We start from the raw sequence: 21,310 nt of genomic DNA on the forward strand, positions 1-21,310 counted from the left end.
TGTAGTAATTTTTATCCTTAGGATTTATTCTTCACTGAAAGAAAAACCAGGAGGAAAGCATACAGAAGTATTTAGCCACTAAAGAGATTACTCTTTGCAGAAACCATTTTATTAGTTTTGTCAATCAGCATTGTCTAATACACGAATCCCAGATGATTGCAAACCCATACATATTAGTTCCCACGAGAAATATGTAAACAAAGATTTACAGATTCTGACTCAATTGGATGCTGTTCATGCCAACATATCTTGGGTGAGGCAGCAGGGCCATTTTTTCTCAACGTACCCCAAGCCTTTGGTTAACATGTAATGCAGGAGTGAAGAACATATGGCCCTCCAGCTGCACTCCAACTCCCATTGTCCCTAGCAAGCATGGCTAATGTGCAGGGATGATGGGAGTTGTAGTTTAGCAACAGCTGGTGGGCCAAAGGTTCCCTGCATCTGCTATAGAGGAAACTACAGAAACCAAACACACTTTTATTGCCTTCGAGCCTGTCTAAGATTCACCAAGCCCTATAATTTCCAACTGCCTTTTGATGCCTCTTCTGTGGAATGAAATAAGCAGTGACGTGACAACTTTATATTTTAGGCATTTGATTTAGAAACTGTGCGTGCACATGCACTTCTGTGCATGTTCAATGAGGGATTTATGTGGGCTCCACAAAGATGCAACGGAGCAACCGAGGAGGAGGTAAATAGGCTGAGTCTCAAGCTAGTTTCTGAAAGGAAGACCAAAGAGAAGAGCCATCCCACAACTCTGGCACTTGCTTCTGTCTCCTCCTCAGTCGCCAGATTCTTGCAGAAACTACACTTACACTGAAAGTTCAAGATCTGTGTGTTGTTCAGCAATGGATTATGTCTGAGTTTTCCCTTCTCAAGGGTTGTGAACACACACAGCTCACAGTAGTAGGAAATTTTCCTGTGCAGAATCAGAGCCCTGACATTTTAATCTACAGGACTAGCACCATAGTTTCTAGAATTTAATCATGTTTGCTTGATACTTACAGGTGTATGATTTCCACTTTAACCATGTCTGATGTTAATCTACACAACACCGACAACAAAGCAAACCACACAAAGGAAGACAGATTCAACATGAACATAACAATCAGGGAAGATATCCTCAGCCATTTCACACAATTTCACGATGCCAATAATTTAGATTCCCCATGTAAGGAAAAGAGACTTCACATTGTACATTAGTTTTGTTTTGCTACAATTATGGGATCAGAGGCGTACTTAGGATCGCTTGGCAAGGAGCTATATTGGCCTGCATATTGCCTCAAAATGTTGTAAGCTAGAGGTTGGCAAGGTTTACCTCACCTGGGCCGGTTCACTCCAGCGGAGATCCCTCTGTGGGCTGGATCGCGAGTGTGAGCGCGCCCACTCGCAATTTCCTGCGCCACAGAAGTGAGTCCCCGCGCTGCACTGCGCCTGTGCCAAGCAGACGGTTCGGTGGCAGCTTGTGGGCCTGTTAAACAACCTCCATGGGCTTTAGGTTGGCGCCCCTTGTTGTAAGCCAACCCTGCTACATTTGGGGCCCCTCCAGAACACCCTGCTGAGTGGGTCCCTAGTATCACTGCCCCCAAAGCCCTATCCTGATTGGCATCACTGAGGACTCCCGAACCTTTTAATAGTAGTGTTAAGAGAGAACATTTCAACAGGTATGGTGTAGGGCTGGGCAATATATTGGCCGAAACAGGCTTGAAGTCCATATCATCATATCTGTTTCATAATTTTTGACTAGGCAATATATCACAAATCATGATGTGTGCGCACGCTATGCCAAAATCACACTGTGGGGGGAAACCATGAAGCCAGCCAATGCCTCTACATAGCTCCATATACTTCAGACATTGAGATGTATCGGTATATTGTGATATTTAGCTGGTGATACATCACAATGTTGAAAGCCAGATATTGCCCAGCCTTAGCATGGCCTTTACTCATGCAAAAGTGTGCACAGGGCTACAGCCTCAGAGCTCATCAGGAAAATGTATAAGACCTCACAATTAGCTTTTTAACTATAAATAGATGTACAGTGATCTATTTTGCATTGCCTATGAAATGTAATTGAACAGAAAACAGTTGCTGTAATTGGTGATTTAAATGATCATCTAACAAACACCAAGGGGGAGGAGAAGGACCATCTTATCTGAGTGAGGAACTGGCAGGGTGAGTTTGGGCAAGGATGGGAAATGGAGGACTTGCACAAGGAGTTGCTCCTCCTGGCAGGAAAGAGAAGCTGGAGCCAAGTTGCCTGGATGCTCCTCCTCCTAGTTTGGAGAGGAACCTCATGGGCAGCAGGGCAGCCTTCAGAACTCCCATCCTGGACAGCACCAGCACCCTCTCTGGGCTTCTGCAAATGCACCTGCTCTCTCGTCTGCCTGGCCCTGTGCTTCTAGCAAGTGTGCCAGGCTGTGAGTGACTGCACCCTTCCCCAGAGTTGGCATGTCCAGCCTCCCTGCCTCTGGCTCTTCCCAAGATGCTTGCAAACTAGAGGGAGTGACTGTTGCTCAAGCTCATTGCCACTGCAGCCTTTCCCGACTCGCTAACTTTGACAGAGAGGGAAGGAAGAGAGCACTGGTGCTTCCAGCCTGCCAGGAGGGTAGACTCGATATTCTGAAAGCGCTCTCTCTTGCTGGGTGCTGCAACATCCAAAAGGGGCCTAGCATCCCTTCCTCTCCCGCACTGATTTTTGCATGTCCCCACCTCCCCGGTCCTGTGCCCCTGGCAGGGGCCAGTTTCACCACCCCCTAGGTACGCCTCTGTACATTTTTCGACTAAGTCCCAAAGACAGCACAAAGGAACAATGAAATCTACTGCCTACCATCAGTCCCAGCCAGCAGGCAAGAATGATCAGAATTGTGCTCCCAACTACATATGGAGAGCCGTAAGTTCCCCATCCTTGGTGGAAGCAAATTATCTGAACAAATTCTGGTCATTTCGCTGGAACAATTGCCTTTCCTAAGCAGCTATGGTACAGTTCCCACAACCAAATTAAGGTTCTTGATCTTACCTTCAGTTGTAAGCTTGCTTCTCTCTCTCTCTAAATGCTTAGGTCAATTCACACTGTTCAGAACTCTATTTTGGGGAGAAATTGATTATTTAAATGTAATCTTCGCAGCCTGATATGCAGCAATATGGAACGATAGGTGAGAGAAGCAAAAAAGAAAGAAAAGAAAAAGCTACTAGCCCAATATGTGCATAGGTGAGGCAGCACACAGCTCAATAGACCCAACTCTAAATCACCAAAACTAGAACAAGTGAGAAGCTTATTCCACTGTTGACATTTATCCCATTAACAAGGCCCATTTTTCAGCTCATCATTTCTTTGTGGCAAAACTCTTCAGGAGCACACAGGTACCTGCTGTATTTTTTCATTTTACACGTGGATCAAACTTTTCAGGCAGGCTTATTTTGATTTGCAATATTGAGACCTACATGGATTCTGGCTATTTGTCGTTCTTAGTTTCGGTTGCCCAGATGAATGAAAAAACATTCTGCATTACATTAGCCAGCATGCACACCGTCAGTGAAGGCCCTCTTTCCATAACACACACAGGACAACACAGGAAGAAAATAAAAGGGGGGAAAAGGAATGTGTTAATTGGATACAGCTACTAAGGAACTTTTCTCTAAAAAGAGGGAAATTTCCTCCAAAAATTCGGCAATATGGCGAGAATATCTTTCAAGGCCTGAAGAGCTTTATGGTCTTCTTATGTGAAGGCTAAAGGTGTCTATGGTCACTGAAATGAGAAAAAGCAAAGCTTTAATATTCATTGTTAATTACAAACGCAAGTTTAAATGCAGGGTGGGAATATCCAAATCCATTAGGAGACTTTGCAAAATAACCACAACTTATAAAACGTCAGGTTCTTATTCGCAATTGCAGATTTGGGAGTGAGATACAAAGAGACTGGACCAAACATTGAAGCCAACTTATATTTCTAAAAAAAGTAGTTATTGGTATGAGGATATGAAAAGGACTCACTTCACTTGAAGAACTTAATTTCTGTATCAACACAGTCATAGAAAAGGTCCTCTACTTCAGAAGGGTCAAGAACTTCCGAGCTGGTAATGATGCTCTCCATCGCGTCCAAGCCTTGCTTTTCGAGGTCTAACATGGTTCTTCTCAACTTCTCTCCTTTTTCCTACAAAAATTAAGGGCCAGCATGAAACACCTATGAAAGTCTGAAAGCTTGATCCAACAGAATCGTCTCAAAACTTGTATGTGCATCCATGTGTTAAGTTCAGGGAGAACTTAGGGGCTTTATCTGCTGTGCCGTTGCACAAACATAGCACAACAGTCAAACCACAGCAGTACCTCTGTTGAGTTTAGAAATACCAGTTCCAGAAAAAAGGATGCTTTCGCCCAGAGATCATGTTGAAATAAAAACAAAACAGCCTAGTTTACATATTCCTTTCTCTCTGCAAGGAGGGGTGGAGTATGTGAGTTTAAGATTCGAGGAAGGAGATCTTTAAACATTACACTATAACTCTAGGTGGTGTTTTTTTCTGTGGGTCAGCAGCACTGGGGTAAATGTTTAACGTCCCTCAACCATGTAGGTGAGGCTTATCACAGCCAATTCTGTGGGAGAGAAGCACAGACTCCTACGTTTATTACCCTCAAAGTTTTATCAGTACTGAGGGGAAAAGGATGAACAAGAATGTGCCTTAAGAAGAATGGTAACATTTACTGGACTTAAAAAATAGCCTAGAGGCCATTTTTGCTTCATACAACAAGTGGGACTGCAACAAAATGTTGCGGTGTAGAGGCTTCCTTGTCAGACAAGTGCTTTTCTTGCCCTGCCACAATGTCCAGTCTGCCTTCCACACTGGCTGTTTGGGGCTTTCCTTCCCTTTTTTGGATTTATTTTTTCCGAAGCATCTTTTGTACTACTGCAAACCTTTTGAGGGTCTCCCTCACCAATGCCTACTTGGGTATGGGTGGTGCCACTTCACCCATATTAAGGATCTATACTTGGAAAATGAGCTTGCCAGATAGCTGGAATGAGATTTGGAATAAAGCTTCCTCATACAACTTTCTTGCTGGATCCATTACAACTAATTTATGTATTGCTGGAGAGGAAACCCATTCACTTACACTGTACACTTTGTCAAACTGGCAGATTATCAATTTCAGTTTTCAACAGATAATGGTTTAACCCTCAAGACTACTGCACTGGCTGTCTTCCAGACCTAAGCTACAAGTACTTCCTCCTAAATACTTCCCGAAGAAACTTATTTCCCAACAGCCAACGGGCCTTTCAACAAAATATCTCATTGCAACATCTGCACCATTCCTTTGGGACCCCCCCCCCTTAACTTATTTGGAGAAATCCAAGAGGTGCCCCATCACTCGGACATCTGGAAATTTGAATGCAAGCATTAAAGAACGGAAATGTCAAAAGGGCTGCCTCTTCTTCCATGAACCTGCCCAAGCATCATGTTATTCCTAAGGGCTTGCTCCTGCGAAGGAGAGGCGCTGCACAGAGAGGGAGAACTGCGCAGCGCCCCTTCAAGCAAAGCTGGAGGAGGAACAGAAGGAGACCCTTCTGTTCCTCCTCTGGCTTCGCAGGACAGGCGCCTCGCTGTGAAGCGAGAGGAGGAACAGAAGGAGACCCTTCTGTTTCTCCTCTGGCTTCTAGGCAGGTGCATGGCTGAAGCTTTTTGAGCGCAGCGGGACCTCGCGCTGTGCTCCAAAGGCTTTGGGTTCCTTTGGCTGAAGCCGGGAGAGTCTTGCTTTCCAAGCTTCAGCTAAAGGAACCCGAAGCCTTCGGAGCGCAGCGCAGCGCAAGGAGCCTGCATTCACTCCATAGGACGCACACACATTTCCCCTTAATTTTTGGAGGGGAAAAAGTGTGTCCTATAGAGCGAAAAATACGGTATTTCTTACATGTCCAGGTTTTTAGATGTATCTAACACTGGAATTTCGTCAGCCCTGCTGCTTACCTTCCATTAGGAGTTGTTGCTTCCTAGTACGCAGTTTGACTACTACATGTTCTTATATAGCCGAGCAGCGTGATAATAGGTCAATGCAATAAATTTAGAGCTGAACTACATTTTCAGAAAGAGCACGTGCCACAGCAGTTCCTGAATGGTAGTGCTACAAAATGCAAGAGGACTGAATGATGCATTTAAGTGCATCTGGGTGCCAGGAGGGGGGGGAGGGGGAGAATTCTGCGCACAGAAAACTAGCACTTTAGGAGGGAAAGGAGGTTAAAAATATTTCAGGTGTGGGCAAGGTTATTTTGAGGTGATGGAGATTTTGTACATGTTGCTCAGATATGACATATCCTCTCTTTTTAAAGTTTACAGTGACCTAGAAGGGTCTTTGACTGAATTTCAAGGGCTCAGGAGGAACGAAACAGAACACAAAATGTAATTTCCCCAGATCTTCATTTTTTTATTTTTCACCGATGTATTTTAAGAGTGCTGGTTTACCTGCTCATTCTCCATGACGGATCGCGCCCACTCGTGCGCTTTGTACAATTCGTGTCTACGGTCTGGTTTCTCCTGGAACCGGGGGATTTTTTTCACAGGATCATCACTACCAAAAATGGGTGACTGTACTTTTGATACTAATTTCACATTATCGACAAAGATAAAAGGTTTAAATATGGACCTGAAAGAGACCAGAGGAATCACTAATTGTTAGCTAAGGCTACATTTTATATTATCGCCTAGCAGTTTGCTCAGCTTGTTTTAAAAACAGAAAGAAAAGAAAAATTATCACACAAACTTCGATGTGTTGCACAAAATAACTGGGCCATCTGAAAAGAGGCATTAACAGTAACACAGAGACAAAAGCCATAAAACAGACTACACTTACTTTTAAACATATATACTAAATCAGTTCCTTCTAATTGTTTGCAGATTAGGACTTCTCTTTCCTTTGATTGTTAGGGAATAAGCCAGTCTATGCCATGAAGAATAGCTCAGCAAATATATATTATTTTAATCCTGAAATATTCTGCACAGAGCTGTTCTTAAATATTAGAATAGATGCACAATGTGTTTAGCAACATTTACAAGACAACGATGCTGTTTTTAAGAAATGCCTGTACAAATTGGTATGTTCAAATCTTCTTTGTCTCCTTTACTCTGGGGCTCCATTAAGATATTTTACATGAGATCTGTAACACGCTTTCAGTAAACAGGGAAGAACCTGCATTTGTGGTTCACTGACATTTTCTTTTGAAGTGCTAAAACTTTTTAGGCAGATTTGCATACATTTTCACTTCTCTAGCTCTGAGGAGAATTTTTTTAATACGAATAAATTGCACCAAAAAGAGAAGACCAGGAAACTGGAATAACAGCAAATCTCCTTCCGAATAATAAAATGCAGCTTTCCTTGAGAAGGAAAACAAGCAAGTTAAATTAGCTGTACTGCTTTCTGCTTATCCTTTTGCTTTTCATCCCTTTCATTTATGGAAGATATCACATTAAAGGGGTTTGCTTCTACCCAGAATCTCCCTTCCATTATTGAAGGCGTGACTTTGAACAAGCAATAAATGCCACAAGGAGGATTAAAGGGTAAGACCTACTGTATGGAATGCTAATGAAGAACTATTGATCTTTTCATCAGGAATTGCAAAATGGCTGCTATTTCCCCCAAATACTTTAGAGAGTAAATTGAGGTTCTCATCAACTGCAGTCAGCAGAAGAGATGTAAACCCTTGTCCTGAAAATGACAAGAACGATCCAGAGAATTGCATTGACGGAAAACAAAGGATAGGGCGACTCAAAAGTGCTTCACTTTACACTGATGCTTTTAAATAGTGTTGAGTGAAGTTAGGTGCGTAACCAAAAACGATCCGCTACATTCACATTTGCTTTTCTTAGGGAAACTTAACAATCAATTCAATATATGATCCAGTATTCTCTCCTGTTAGAGGTCTTATCCACACTTAAGGAACAAGCCTTATGACCTACAGACTATTAGGTAAAACTCTCTATACAGCAGAAGTAAACATTCAAAGATGTCTCAGTGCAAATATTCCGATGGAGGGGAGAAGTAGGGAAGGACTCTGGCAGAAGAGAGACCTTGATGAACTATTTTGCATGCAGTTTACAGCAAATGGATTAGCAGAGTGTGAATAAATGCTGATGCAGTTAAAAACAGAATGCAGTTCTAGCTCTCGGGCTCAAAATGGTAGATACGAAAGCAGTAAATAGCCCCGATGCAGCAGGAGCCACTGTAGGAATTTCTGCTGAGTCAACGTTGCTTCTACGTACTTAGTCAAAGGCAGGACGAAACAGGCTAATAGGGTTGCCATGTTAAAACTGAAGAAGGTTCTGCCGTAGGTCAGATGGCCTTATCGGTAGTGGCACCCACCCTGTGGGACGCCCTCCCATCAGATGTCAAAGAGAAAAACAACTACCAAACTTTTAGAAGACATCTAAAGGCAGCCCTGTTTAGGGAAGCTTTTAATGTTTAATAGATTATTGTATTTTAATGTTTTGTTGGAAGCCGCCCAGAGTGGCTGGGGAATCCCAGCCAGATGGGCAGGGTATAAATAAATTATTATTATTAATTATTATTAATTATTATTATTATTATTAGATCAGGTGACTCGCTTGCTGTTTTGCCTTCCCAACCTGCCTTATGCATCTAGACTGAGGGCAGCGACTGCAGAAATAGGTTTAGGCAAAGAAGAGACCCTTTGATTGCTTCCCTGCATTGATTAACTTTGCATCAGTAAACAACATGGAATTAGCCCGATAACTAAGTTTTTAAAATGCAAAACTAGAAACTAATTTTTGAGGCTTGAAAAAGTACTGGCAGCCTGCCAGTATACTTTCTCCAATATACCTTGATGGATCTGGTGTGCCGGTAAAATAATGGATGCACGGGGAACTAAGATTCTGAGGTAATACGGACACCATGCTTGATGTAGTAAGAAAAGACTCTGAATCCACACATATACCACCAGACTTATCCCGCAAGATGTCAATCATCATTTCCACAGTGACAGCGCCTGGAAAAATATCAAAATAGAGGCATTAACAGGGTAATAAATTTAGGTCTCTCCTACACTGCCGCTCCCACACTGGGCAGAGGGTTGGGTTCAATGGTTGGGTCCCTTCCTAGTCTGTAACTTAAACTGGTTAATCCCATAAAAGGGGGGGAGGATCTCTAATTGTTAATAAGTGATCAAAGTTTTGCTAACATTTACACCACCAGAGGCACTGATGCTTCCATAGGTCTATTGGCTGGAAGGCAGCTAAAGTTCTCCTAGTCTCTCTCACTTACAAGAACATGTATCTCTAAAGCATCACTTATACACAGAATACACTCAAGGTCTATACAACGTTTTCCTTCCAAAAAAGGAAATGTATAATCTTACCAACAGAAGTGAAATTTTCAAAACTCAGTTCACGCACACTTTTGGCTACAAACTCGTTTATCAAAAGTGGAGGAGTAGTGGTGGATTTTCTACATACCTTCTTGCTTCTCTAGGCTCTCCTTTGCCAAACAACAATCTGAATGGTTATCAGCCTGAGAAAATACTTGAGAAAAGTTGAACTCTGTATCTGCAGTCCACCACCCTTGACTTTCCGCGTAACTTCTAAGCTCAGGGTGCTCTGCATCGATCTTTGTAGTTAAGGAAAGCTGGTTGCAAATGCACTTGACTCCCCCTATGAACAAAAATATCATATATTCTATTGTCGTTCATTAAATGCAAATTTAAGCTGAATCTATTTTACATCGTGCAATATCAATCAATTAGGCATGCAGAGATCACGAAAAGCGGGTGGCAAAATTCATTTCCGTGGTACTGTGATGGGATCACCATTCCCAGAGTCGAATACTTTTGAGGATTATTTGTAAATAACGTGCAGAGTCAATCAGGCATCATCACACCTGATTGTCAGTCTTACGAAAGACAGAGGCCTGGATCCAGACTAAGTCAATGAGCCAAGTTAGTCATGACTTAGTTGAGCTGAAGTTTAATTTATTTCAACTGGAATTAACATAGTTCGCTTCAAATGCAATATGCTAATGTAGGGGACAAGAGCAGGAAAGAAGTAGCTCCTCTCCATCCATAAGCCCATTAGTTCTGTGAACCAACACACTGCCTTTCATGATGCAGAGATGATCATTCAATGCAGCATGAAATCTTCCTTCTACCCCAATGGAGCAGCAAAGTGCAGTAGTAATCTTACCAACCGCCCCCAAATGGATCTTAAAAGAGACAAGGACCACCTCTGTGCAACAAACTCACAAGGGAAACCTACAGAAATAATTACCAACATGTATCTGTGTTGGTGCACTCCAAATAATTGGTGCATATCGCTTTTCTAAGACATATCTTAGGGTTGAGGCACAGGTCAATTCTGTGTCCAGGGCAGCTGTTTACCAGCTCCATCTGGTATGCAGGCTGAGACCCTATCTGCCCGCAGACAGCCTCGCCAGAGTAGCGCATGCTCTGGTTATCTCCTGCTTGGACTACTGCAATGCGCTCTACATGGGGCTACCTTTGAAGGTGACCCGGAAACTACAACTAATCCAGAAGGCGGTAGCTAGACTGGTGACTGGGAGCAGCTGCCGAGACCACAAAACGCCGGTCTTGAAAGACCTACATTGGCTCCCGGTACGTTTCCGAGCACAATTCAAAGTGTTGGTGCTGACCTTTAAATCCATAAATGGCCTCGGTCCAGTATATCTGAAGGAGTGTCTCCACCCCCATCGTTCTACCTGGACACTGAGGTCCAGCGCTGAGGGCCTTCTGGCGGTTCCCTCACTGCGAGAAGCCAAGTTACAGGGAACCAGGCAGAGGGCCTTCTTGGTAGTGGCGCCTGCCCTGTGGAAAGCCCTCCCACCAGATGTCAGTGAGAACAACTACCACCAAACTTTTAGAAGACATCTGAAGGCAGCCCTGTTTAGGGAAGCTTTTAATGTTTGATGTATTACTGTATTTTAATATTTGGTTGGAAGCCACCCAGAGTGGCTGGGGAAGCCCAGCCAGATGGGCGGGGTATAAATAAATTATTATTATTATTATTATTATTATTATTATTATTATTATTATTATTATTATTATTTCCCTTTTCTAGGACAGATACAAGAGAACACTTGTCTCTTTCGGTATAAGACCATATAGTGTCACCAAAATTAACTTACTAGTTGCTGAGAATGCTACTACGTACTAGAAAAATGGACTCGAGAGCAAAACATGAAGTCTACCTTACACCTGTGGTGTCATAGGAATGCAGAAAGCTGCCTTATTTATAGGAAGTCAGAGTATTTGTCCATCAAGCCAAGTACTGTCTATTCTGACTGGAGGTAGCCCTCCAAGGGTCTCAACTAGAGGCCTTTACCAACAGCGGCCACACGATCATTTTAAAGTGGAGTTCAATGCAGCAATCCTGTCCACACTTACCTATGAGCGAGCCCCACTGAATTCCACAAGACTTGTTTCTGAGTAGGCATGATGAGGATCGCCCTGTTAGCGTGCTGGCCAAGGACTATGGTCAGATACAGTCCTATATGCAAACAGAGCAAGTCCACCTTCCTTTCAGTGGAAGTGCTCACATTACTGTGTGTACGCAAAAAAGTGCCATCCATTGAAACAGGCACCCCCAAACTGCAGCCCTCCAGATGTTTTGGCCTACAACTCCCAGGATCCCTAGCTAACAGCGCCAGTAGTCAGGGATGATGGGAATTGTAGTCTCAAAACATCTGGAGGGCTGACTTTGAGGAAGCCTGCTGTAGAGGCTCCATATGAGCATGAGAGTATACGAAGAACTGAGCAAAAAAGGGTTTGGATAAGGCCAGTTGCACAATTTGTCTTAAAACTTTAAAATGATTTCTGTGTACACTTACAAGCCGGAACAAATTTGCGCGTGGGAGACTTAAATTTGATGGTGCACCATTTTAAAGGTTCAGTGAATGTCAGCGACAATCTGAAGCTGACATGAAAATGTCAGCAAGTCAGAGAGCCACAATTTCAAGGGACAGATGTGAAAGTAATGTGCACAATTAACCTTGAATGGGAGAACAAGACCTGCAGATAGAAAAGATCTTTGGTCAATCAACTGTTATTTCTGCTTGAGTGAGAAAAACAAAACTCCACACAGGCAGAAACAGATTTCCTTACGCAGAAAAAGCTTTCTGAATCCTGACATAAAATTCAACCAAGTCAATATGTTAGAAACTTCCAGAAATTGTCCTTAAGGTTGACAATTAAAAACAACAAAAACAAAACCTGCTTTAAATGGCATACTACCATTACAATCTGGAAAGCAGGAACAAACATTAAATGGAAATAGGAAATTCATTCATGAACAACTCATCATCGCCATGGCAAATGTTCATGTACTCAATCACTTCCTCATAAATAGCAGGTTGGGATAAAAATTACAACGGACCTGTAATGTTCTCTGCTGCCCAGTGTTTCCCAACAGTCTCCAAGACCCAAGCTTCTTTTCTGTCCACTATCAGATACGCAGTCTGGAAAGCATGGAATACACTCCCATCTTCGTAATAATTGCCTCCTTGGCCATGCTCTTCCAACAGAGAGACAATGACATCCAAGGCTTCTTTAGCTGTTCCACCCCTTTCTAGACCAAGCCTGGGGAGGGAACCAAAGGAGGTGGGGAAGAAGCAACTCAACTACAGCAACAATGGAAGGCCATGTCAAAGCATGATTACCAGCCTGACAAGTGATAAAACAAAATCTAGAACAAGATCATCATTCAGTTAAGTGATCATGAACCCGACTCCCAAAGCCCCATTAAAAGGTAAAGGCTCCCTGGACGGTTAAGTCCAGTCAAAGGCAACTATGGGGTGCGGTGCTCATCTCGCTTTCAGACCGAGGGAGCTGGCGTTTGTCCACAGTTTCTGGGCCATGTGGCCAGCATGACTAAACTGCCTCTGATGCAACGGAGCACCGTGATGGAAACCAGAGCGCACAGAAACGCCGTTTACCTTCCCACCGCAGTGGTACCTATTTATCTACTTGCACTGGCATGCTTTCGAACTGCTAGGTTGGCAGGACAGAGCAGCAGGAGCTCACCCCATCGCAGGGATTCGAACTGCTGATTACCAACCTTCTGATTGCCAAGTTCAAGAGGGTCAGTGGTTCAGATCACAGCGCCACCCACATCCTCATTATTCCTACTAGAACAATTAATTTGGTTTAAAATATTTGCATCCCATTACCACACTTAGTTCATGAACACTGAGATATGTAGTAAAGCGCTAACATACAAGAACATACAACACTGTATTATTTATTTATTTAGTAGTAGTAGTAGTAGTAGTAGTAGTAGTAGTAGTAGTATTCAGTGGACTAAGCCTTTGACAGGGTCGTCCTGTTGGCTCTACAGGCTATTAGGGAAGATTTATTTTGTAGTAGCTTGAGGAAAGTTGTCACAACTGTACCATTAAAATGGTTTGAAATGGGCAATAGTTTTCATTTTCATCATAGCGTCCTGCTGTGACATGGAACAGGATTTTTTGGTTCAAAATGAACCAGTGGTCCACTTTTCTTTCAATATAAACTCTTGTGGGGTATAGTTGGTTTTTTAATTGTACCTGTATATTCTTTAGTGCAGGAAATGGGACTTAAGATGTCTATGTGCTCCATTTTGCCCTGCCCCACCACCAATTTACTAAATCAAAACAGAATGTTAGCAGATAACATTCCTAGTTGCTGGGAAAATGCAGAGGAATTGTCACAGGGTGAAATAAGGGAACTGGACCTTCTGATGGTCATAACTTAACCTTGGTCCTATATACCTGAAGGAGTGTCTCCACCCCCATTGTTCAGCCCGGACACTGAGGTCCAGCGGCGAGGGCCTTTTGGCGGTTCCCTCCCTGCGAGAAGTGAAGTTACAGGGAACCAATGCTGTATTGTGTTTTTAATATTTGGTTGGAAGCCGCCCAGAGTAGCTGGGGAAACCCAGCCAGATGGGTCAGGTATAATTTTATTATTATTATTATCATTATCATTATACCTCACCCAGCCTTCTATAACCTAATTAAAATTAGCTCCTTTAGTAAGGACCAAAGCAAACTCTTATTAGAAAGTTACATTTCAAACATCCATAATTTTGATTAATATTGGCCTGCTGTTGCCATTAGGGAATTAATCCCAGAACCCATTCATGCTGGAGTATTTGGATATAAGCCGATTTATTCCCATTAAAGTCAGTGACTGCCAGTCTCCTGCTGTTTTTAAGTTCGAAAAGCAAAATGGATTTGTGAATAATAAAAGTGCCTCCTGTTCATAACAAAGTGGGCAGATAAAAGAAGATTCCAGCGTAGAAATCTGCATTGATTGAAGAATGGGAAAGAGGAGCTTAATGTAAAAAAAAACACCCAGCTTATTAAATACTTCTAATCAGTCATGTGATGAATTGATCTTCTAACTAAACTGAACGGGATACAACTGTGTTTTCCCAAAGGAGGATTCAAATCTTGCAAGGACAGTTATAAGACCTGCATGCTTGAGAACTGCTTTCAACGGGGAGAGTTCATGCAAAAAGAGAGAATCAGGCAGACCCAATCAGCTTGCTTAGCAGCTTGACAGCTTGTCAGATGTCAAACAGATAAACAACTATTTGACTTTCAGAAGACATCTGAAGGCAGCCCTGTTCTGGGAAGTTTTTAATGGCTGATGGTTTACTGTGTTTTTAATATTTTGTCGGGAACTGCCCAGAGTGACTGGGGCAACCCAATCAGATGGGCGGCATATAAATAAAATAATAATAATAATAATAATAATAATAATAATAATAATAATAATAATAATAATAATAATAATTATTATTATTATTATTATTATTATTATTATTATTATTATTATTATCTCCAACAACAGCCTATAGCCCTATTGCAGTTTCTAGCATGGAAGCCAATCTCATTTCTTTTCCGCCCTTTCCTTCTTAGTATCTCTTTTCCAGCCATAATAGTTCTTACTGACATTAAGCTCATCTCGCTGTACTATACAAACAAGACTGGCCAGAGGAACCATGTCAATCAAGCTGGGCTAGAATAAAACGATTTTCTGGAGCTCATTCGTCAGCACTTGAGTCAACGGCAAATGGCTTTCCATTGGAATGCATGAGATGCAGTATGCCTGACAATGATTTAATTATTCCAGAGTCCCCGGTCCCCCACCTCCCCGCCTTGAAGCACACAAGCAAGAATACTAAGTCACAGTAGGCTGTTTTGAAAATGAAGACTAAAATGAAGCTCGTGGGCTGTACAGATTTACAAGGCAACTGCTGCTTTTAAAAGCACACTAGGTTGTATTCCGACTTTTTGCATCTTGGCAGATCCATTTTTTTTAATAGGAGTGCCCAATTATTACTTTAAAGTTTGTGTACCGTGCTCGCCATTCCCAGAGTTTCAAGACCAAAGGATACATCACATACAATGTTAAAAGGCACAGAGACATGGCAGTTCATGTATTAAAGATGAAAAGAAACACTTGCATTGTACTTCATGTGTAAAAGCGCACAGTGTTTTTCCATATGTGGACCAAAACAGTGATGTTACCAAGAGGAGGGTTTGATTTTCTGCTGCTATTTCGTACAGCTGATTCATTGCTCAGAACACTTATCAGGCTACACAACCCATCCACCATGTTGTTGTTAATCACCCACGGGGTGGATTTGATTTAAATCAAACCCATTTAAATCACTAGTTGGTAAGACTTGATTTAAAAAATTTTTTTACAGAAAGACTCATTCTTGCTGGTATAACCTTAATACTTACAACCAGATGAAGGTTTCATTTCTGGAATAATAAATTTTCAGAGTAGTTTTTACAGTTTTTATTGATTTGGTTATGCTATCAGAAATATATATACTGATCATTATGAAATTATTGTGAGGTTTAATAAGTTAACTGTTTATATTTGGACAACTTTTCTGCTGTACATTATTGGAAGGGAAAAAATAATCATTTCCTTAGTAACAATTTATTGAACTAAAACAATAACATTATAGCATATGTATCCATGTTTGTTAACTGATGTGATTAAACAATTAAAAAAAAACTTAGACTGACTTTTAGCACACATGAAAAACGTAAAACAAATCCTTATTTCCTGATGAATAGCCTTTGGACTACAATGTAACTTAAACAGAAAACTATATTTAGAAAGATTTTTCCTCCAAAAGAATTTTATTTTAAAAATCCCATTTAAATATAAAAAGAAACAGATTTAAATTGTTTTAAAAAATCCTTTAAAAAAAATAATCATTGATTTTCATCCACCCTGATCACCCACCTGACAAGATCCATTCCTAGGAGAGCTTCAGTTTCTGAGGCTGGTTCTTTGGTGATAATGGCTTCATTGGTAATGAAGACTCCATGTTCATTTGCCCCCATTTCTGCCCCCCAAAGCCAGGAAGGTCTGCTCAGGGCGACAGCATTGGTCTTGGACACCTGGTCAATCTCAATGTATGTGCACTACAGTGGGGGAGAGGGAGACAAGACCTCACTGAATCAGATTAGAAAGTACAGTGTTATCATATTGACATGTCACCATAGAAAGATTTTTATTTGCCACAGGTAAGTGGCAACTTACAAACTCGTTTTAGACAGTGTATCCCAAAGGATCTCTCACCAGCCCCAAAGGTTACCCAATTCTAGCTGCAAAACTGACCATGAATACACAAAAATAAAACACAGGCAAACATGTCACTTTCCATTGGATTTCAACATGTACTGGTAGAGGAGCTATGCGTGAATTTCTAACACTAGGAGAGAAAAATCCATTTGATTTTATGACAGATATTTTATATCAAATACGCAGCTGGTTATGATAAGCAGGTTCTCTAATAAAAGCATATACTGTATGTTCAAAAATATGTCAGTCCTTAAAAGGGGGGGGGGGCTTCATAAGGGGAGCAGAAAAGCAAGAGTATGTGTATCTCTGTTTCTGTAGATTCTGGAATAATCTTTCATCAGAAAGCAGAATATGCGGTTTTTCTGACTAAAGTCTTTGTTGTATAAACTGCAGTTTGACCCAGCTGCTGTTAGACTGGCAGTGCCTGGATTGAAAGTACAGAAAAAAGAGAATGGTCATTATGAAAACAAAAGGAAAGTGACTTGTGACTTGGATAACTCCAAGGTATTTGTGAGCCAAAGATAACAGGCTTAAGATTCCTGTTTTCAATTGATGTATAAATTTTCACTATCAGGTAAATGGATCCAAAGGTGAGAACAGGTGAAAAGAGAACAGAGCAACATGCCATCTTACAATATTGACCATGAGAGTCTATATGTCACATCTGACAAACATGCCCTTTGTCAAACCCACAAATTAAGTACAAAATAAAGCTGTTTACCTCAACTTTGCATCCTGGATCATGAGTAGCAGCGGCAAAATAAACTATTTCCTGTACCTCGTCCCTGGGCCGTGCAGAATTTTTCCCAATGACTACAAGGCCATCTTTAGTGTGTGGTGGGAACGCAACAAAACAGTAACTGGGAGGTGCCAGAGCCATCCTAGAGAAAAAGGGACATTTTAGGATCATAAGAAACTGCCTTATTCCAGGCCATTTCATTTCTCCATTTAGCCAGGGCTGGTCCAAAACATTTTGCTGCCTGAAGCAATGCAGTAAAATCGAGCCTTTCTCACAGGGCATTGTACCCAAGGTTGATCATGTTATTTTGACCCCCAAGGCAGAAAATCCCACAATCGCCCCTCTTGCTGGCAGCAAAAACAGAATAAGAAAGAACAATTTTCCGCCTCTTTACAAGACACGGTATCTCTTCACCATGCCTAATGATAGGGCCGGCCATACAGCCATGCCAGTATTGCATTTGCTGTCTGACAAGCAGCTCTTTGGGGTATTAGGCAGAGAAAGGCCTTTCCCATCACCTGATTCTTTTAAGTGGTGATGCCAGGATTAAACATGGGATCTCTAAGATACACAAAGGATTTGCTCTCCCACTGAACTACAGACTCTCCCCAAATTGGTTAACTTGACCAAACTGGCATTTGTCTGGTTGCTATTCTTGTCTCACCAGCTAAATAATCCCATTTTAATGAAAGAAAGCCATCCAAAATAGACTTACTGCAGCTCAGTAAACAAAGTCCTTTGAGTGTGAAAGGAGAATGATGGAAGAATTAGTGGAGAGAATAGTGGGATCTGCTTTAATAATTAAAACAGATTATTTTCTCTTATAAACAACTACACTCAGGTACAGTATAGCCAGGTAAAATGTACCGTATTTTTCGCCCTATAGGACACACTTTTTCCCCTCCAAAAATGAAGGGGAAATCTGTGTGCATCCTATGGGGCGAATACAGGCTTTCGCTGAAGCTTGGAGCCCTCTCACTCTCTAGGCTTCAGGCTGCTATCAGCAAGCCTGGGGAGCCCGCGGGAGTTCCCGCAGGGCTCCCCACGCTGCGGATAGCAGCCTGCCGCCCGGCACGCAGGGCACCCTGAAGCAGAGCGCCCCTCGCACCGGGCAGACATCCGCAGCGTGGGGAGCCCTGCGGGAGTTCCCTAGGCTGCGGATAGCAGCCTGCTGCACGGAGTGCGGGGCGCGCTGAAGCAGAGCGCCCCACGCACCGGGCAGACATCGGCCAGCCCCACAAGCTCGGGGGACAGCAGGGAGGCGCAGCGCCGCCATCCCGCTGTTCCCCGACCTGGTTTTGGGGGTGAAATAAAGGGAAATTTTTTTCCCTTTATTTCCCCCCCCCCCAAAAAAAAACCTAGGTGCGTCCTATGGGGCGGAGCGTCCTATGGGACGAAAAATACGGTACTTCCTAACTCAAATGTTTTAGCAGAGAGATAAGCAAGGATTTTTAAGTACCACAAACGTGCCACACCCGAGACAAGGTTATTTGGAAAAATAACTGGGGCTCCCTTATAATCTTAGCCCCACCAATTAACTGACTGAAGCTTTAATGCACTTAAGTCTACTTGTTTCCATTAATTAACGTCTGCAGCCCTAATTGGATATACATTAGCAGAAAGCTGTGTGTTAGTTCTTTTACTGTCTTAACTTCCTCAACAGAGAATTGTCTTAAAGAATTGGAGAATAGCTGACACATCTTGTGCTATTAGTGACCAACTGCCACAAAACTCTGGACCAATATTTTGGCTCAGTTCACACATGACGTCAAATCATGATTTACAACCAGCTGCCATTGGTGGTGGAACCTGAGAACTCCAAATGTGTGGCAATAAATCATGCTTAATGATTGAAGTCCTCAAAAACATACCCATTTATTGCTGTGTTCTCGTGATTTAAAGACTGCAATTGGGGTGTTGGTATCTTTGATGGCATTCTATCTTTAACTGTTCCTGGAGTTTTGGGATTTTTCTGGGCTGCGTGTTTTGATTTTATCACTGGATACTGTTATTAATGCTTGTGTTTTGGGGTTTAAAATTTATTATGCCTTAGGTATTGTTGGAAGCTGCCTTGAATAGGCTGTGTCCCAGAAAGATGGTTTATTAAAATGTCTTTAACAGTAAAGAAAAGACAACAAGGATAAGGCACTTTGGGTCAAAGCGGGCTGCAAACCATAGTTTGGTATAATGTCTGAAATGGCAACCGGTTATTTATCTATCACACTTCAAAGCATCTCAGAGCGATTTACATTAATTTGAACCAATATTCAAATTGGTACTAATACAATTAAAAATGAAACAAAAGCAAAGCAAGCAAAATAAAAGCCATGTTTTAAAAAATAAATAAAAGCCTAGGTGAATAAAAATGTATTCACCAGTAGCCAAAAAGGTATCTAATGAACTGTAAGGCGGGCATCCCTGAGGAGACGATTCAAAAGTTGGGGTGCCACCACGGAGGGTGTCCTGTCTTGCCTCAGATGGCAGCGTCTGAGAGGCAGCCTTTGTGGCAGATCTTAATGTTTAGCAGGTGGGCCAGAAACATAATTCTGTCCAATCTCTGCCTCTGGAGGTTACTACGCTATACAATGGTACCTCGGGATGCGAACGGGATCCGTTCCGGAGCCCCATTCGCATCCTGAATAGAACATAAGACGCGACTGAGCGTCTGTGCTTGTCGCGTTTCGCCGCTTCCGAGCATGTGCATGACGTCATTTTGACAGCCTGCGTATGTGCAAGCAGTAAAACCCGGAAGTAACGCGCTCCGTTACTTCCGGGTCGCCGTGGAGCGCAACCCAAAAAGACTTATCCTGAAGCATATTTATCCCGAGGTATGACTGTAATCAGAATGCTGAGCAAAAGGAATCTGAAAGCAGAAATGGAGTTCCAACTTATTTGCTCGTGTCTGTTAGCAAAAAACACATTTTGGGGGCTCTAAGTTTAGCCTGGCATGATATTCAAAGTGGGCCTTTGACCAAATAGGTTGCCCTCTTCATTGTCTTCACACAAACACAACCCTACGCACAATTCAGCGTTTAACTATATTCCAACATCACCAATTATTTGATGCACTTTTACATTTCAGTGACACGTTAAGTAGGGGCGGGGGGGTGGAGGAATCCTTACCAAGTTCCTTGCGTTGGCCATGCCATTTAATAGAATTTGCTCTATGAGCTAGTGCCATCACAGAGCAAGCTTCCAGCCTCTGATCCAACATAAATAAAAATGGCCTCAGCTCACACAGCAAGGATGCGGACTATGACATTCACCACTGGGATGGATGCTGATTCCTCTAGTGTTATTGCAACAGCTAGAGAAGCTGGGTTTCCCCAGCCACAAATTGTTCATTGTGTACAATACAAAGCATCACTCACTTTTTAAAAGCTTGATGGGTATGCTGCTTGCGATTATATCCCTTGTCTCAAAAGGCATAAATCCACAGAATGAGGAGACTGATACATCTTTCAAAAATCCCAGGAGAGCCAAACTGTATTATTCATGCACAGTTAATTAGCTCCAAGACACAATTTTAGCAGGTTGCTTTGATATAGATCTTCTCAGACAAGACAATGGTCAGAATGCAATATCCAATTCCCTTGCGACTACCTGAAGTGACAACTTTCAAGTGATTTCTCACCGTCTAGTGCTTCTTGATGAAAATTAATCTCAAGGGAATTTGGCTGTGTGCTGCTATTTTTGCTGCTGTTTGTGCAGCTAATGCCTTTTCAGTTACTATGCCAATGTGCTTAAAATAGGCTGGCATGCCGAAAAGTAAATAGCTTTGATTAACATGTAAAATGAATTCTTTGTAAGACATTTCAGTGAGCCTAAATGGGGGAGAAATTATTTATTTATTAAAATAAGAACCGCCGTCAAGAGCTCATCTGTACAGATACTCAGGGCTGTCTCCGGGACTTGTGACTTGCCAGCCATAGCATGAACTGAGGACTGCTATTGTGGGAAGCAAACTTTTATTTTTCTT

General features: G+C 42.2%; 1 protein-coding gene across 1 annotated transcript in view; it reads right to left on the reverse strand.

The window, feature by feature from the left end:
* Positions 1-87: 87 nt before the first annotated feature.
* Positions 88-21,310, reverse strand: part of SCRN1 (secernin 1) — a 29,670-nt gene continuing 8,447 nt past the window's right edge. Inside the window, exons 2-9 of the mRNA XM_028750202.2 lie at positions 17,314-17,473; positions 16,251-16,432; positions 12,379-12,581; positions 9,451-9,645; positions 8,819-8,984; positions 6,448-6,628; positions 3,995-4,154; positions 88-3,749 (exon numbers count right to left, since the gene is read on the reverse strand). Coding sequence (XP_028606035.2) covers positions 3,996-4,154; positions 6,448-6,628; positions 8,819-8,984; positions 9,451-9,645; positions 12,379-12,581; positions 16,251-16,432; positions 17,314-17,472 — 1,245 coding nt within the window. The 5' untranslated portion in view covers position 17,473 and the 3' untranslated portion in view covers positions 88-3,749; position 3,995. The remainder of the gene's footprint in view (positions 3,750-3,994; positions 4,155-6,447; positions 6,629-8,818; positions 8,985-9,450; positions 9,646-12,378; positions 12,582-16,250; positions 16,433-17,313; positions 17,474-21,310) is intronic.

This window comes from Podarcis muralis, chromosome 12, assembly GCF_964188315.1.
Source record: "Podarcis muralis chromosome 12, rPodMur119.hap1.1, whole genome shotgun sequence".
Lineage (NCBI taxonomy): Eukaryota > Metazoa > Chordata > Lepidosauria > Squamata > Lacertidae > Podarcis > Podarcis muralis.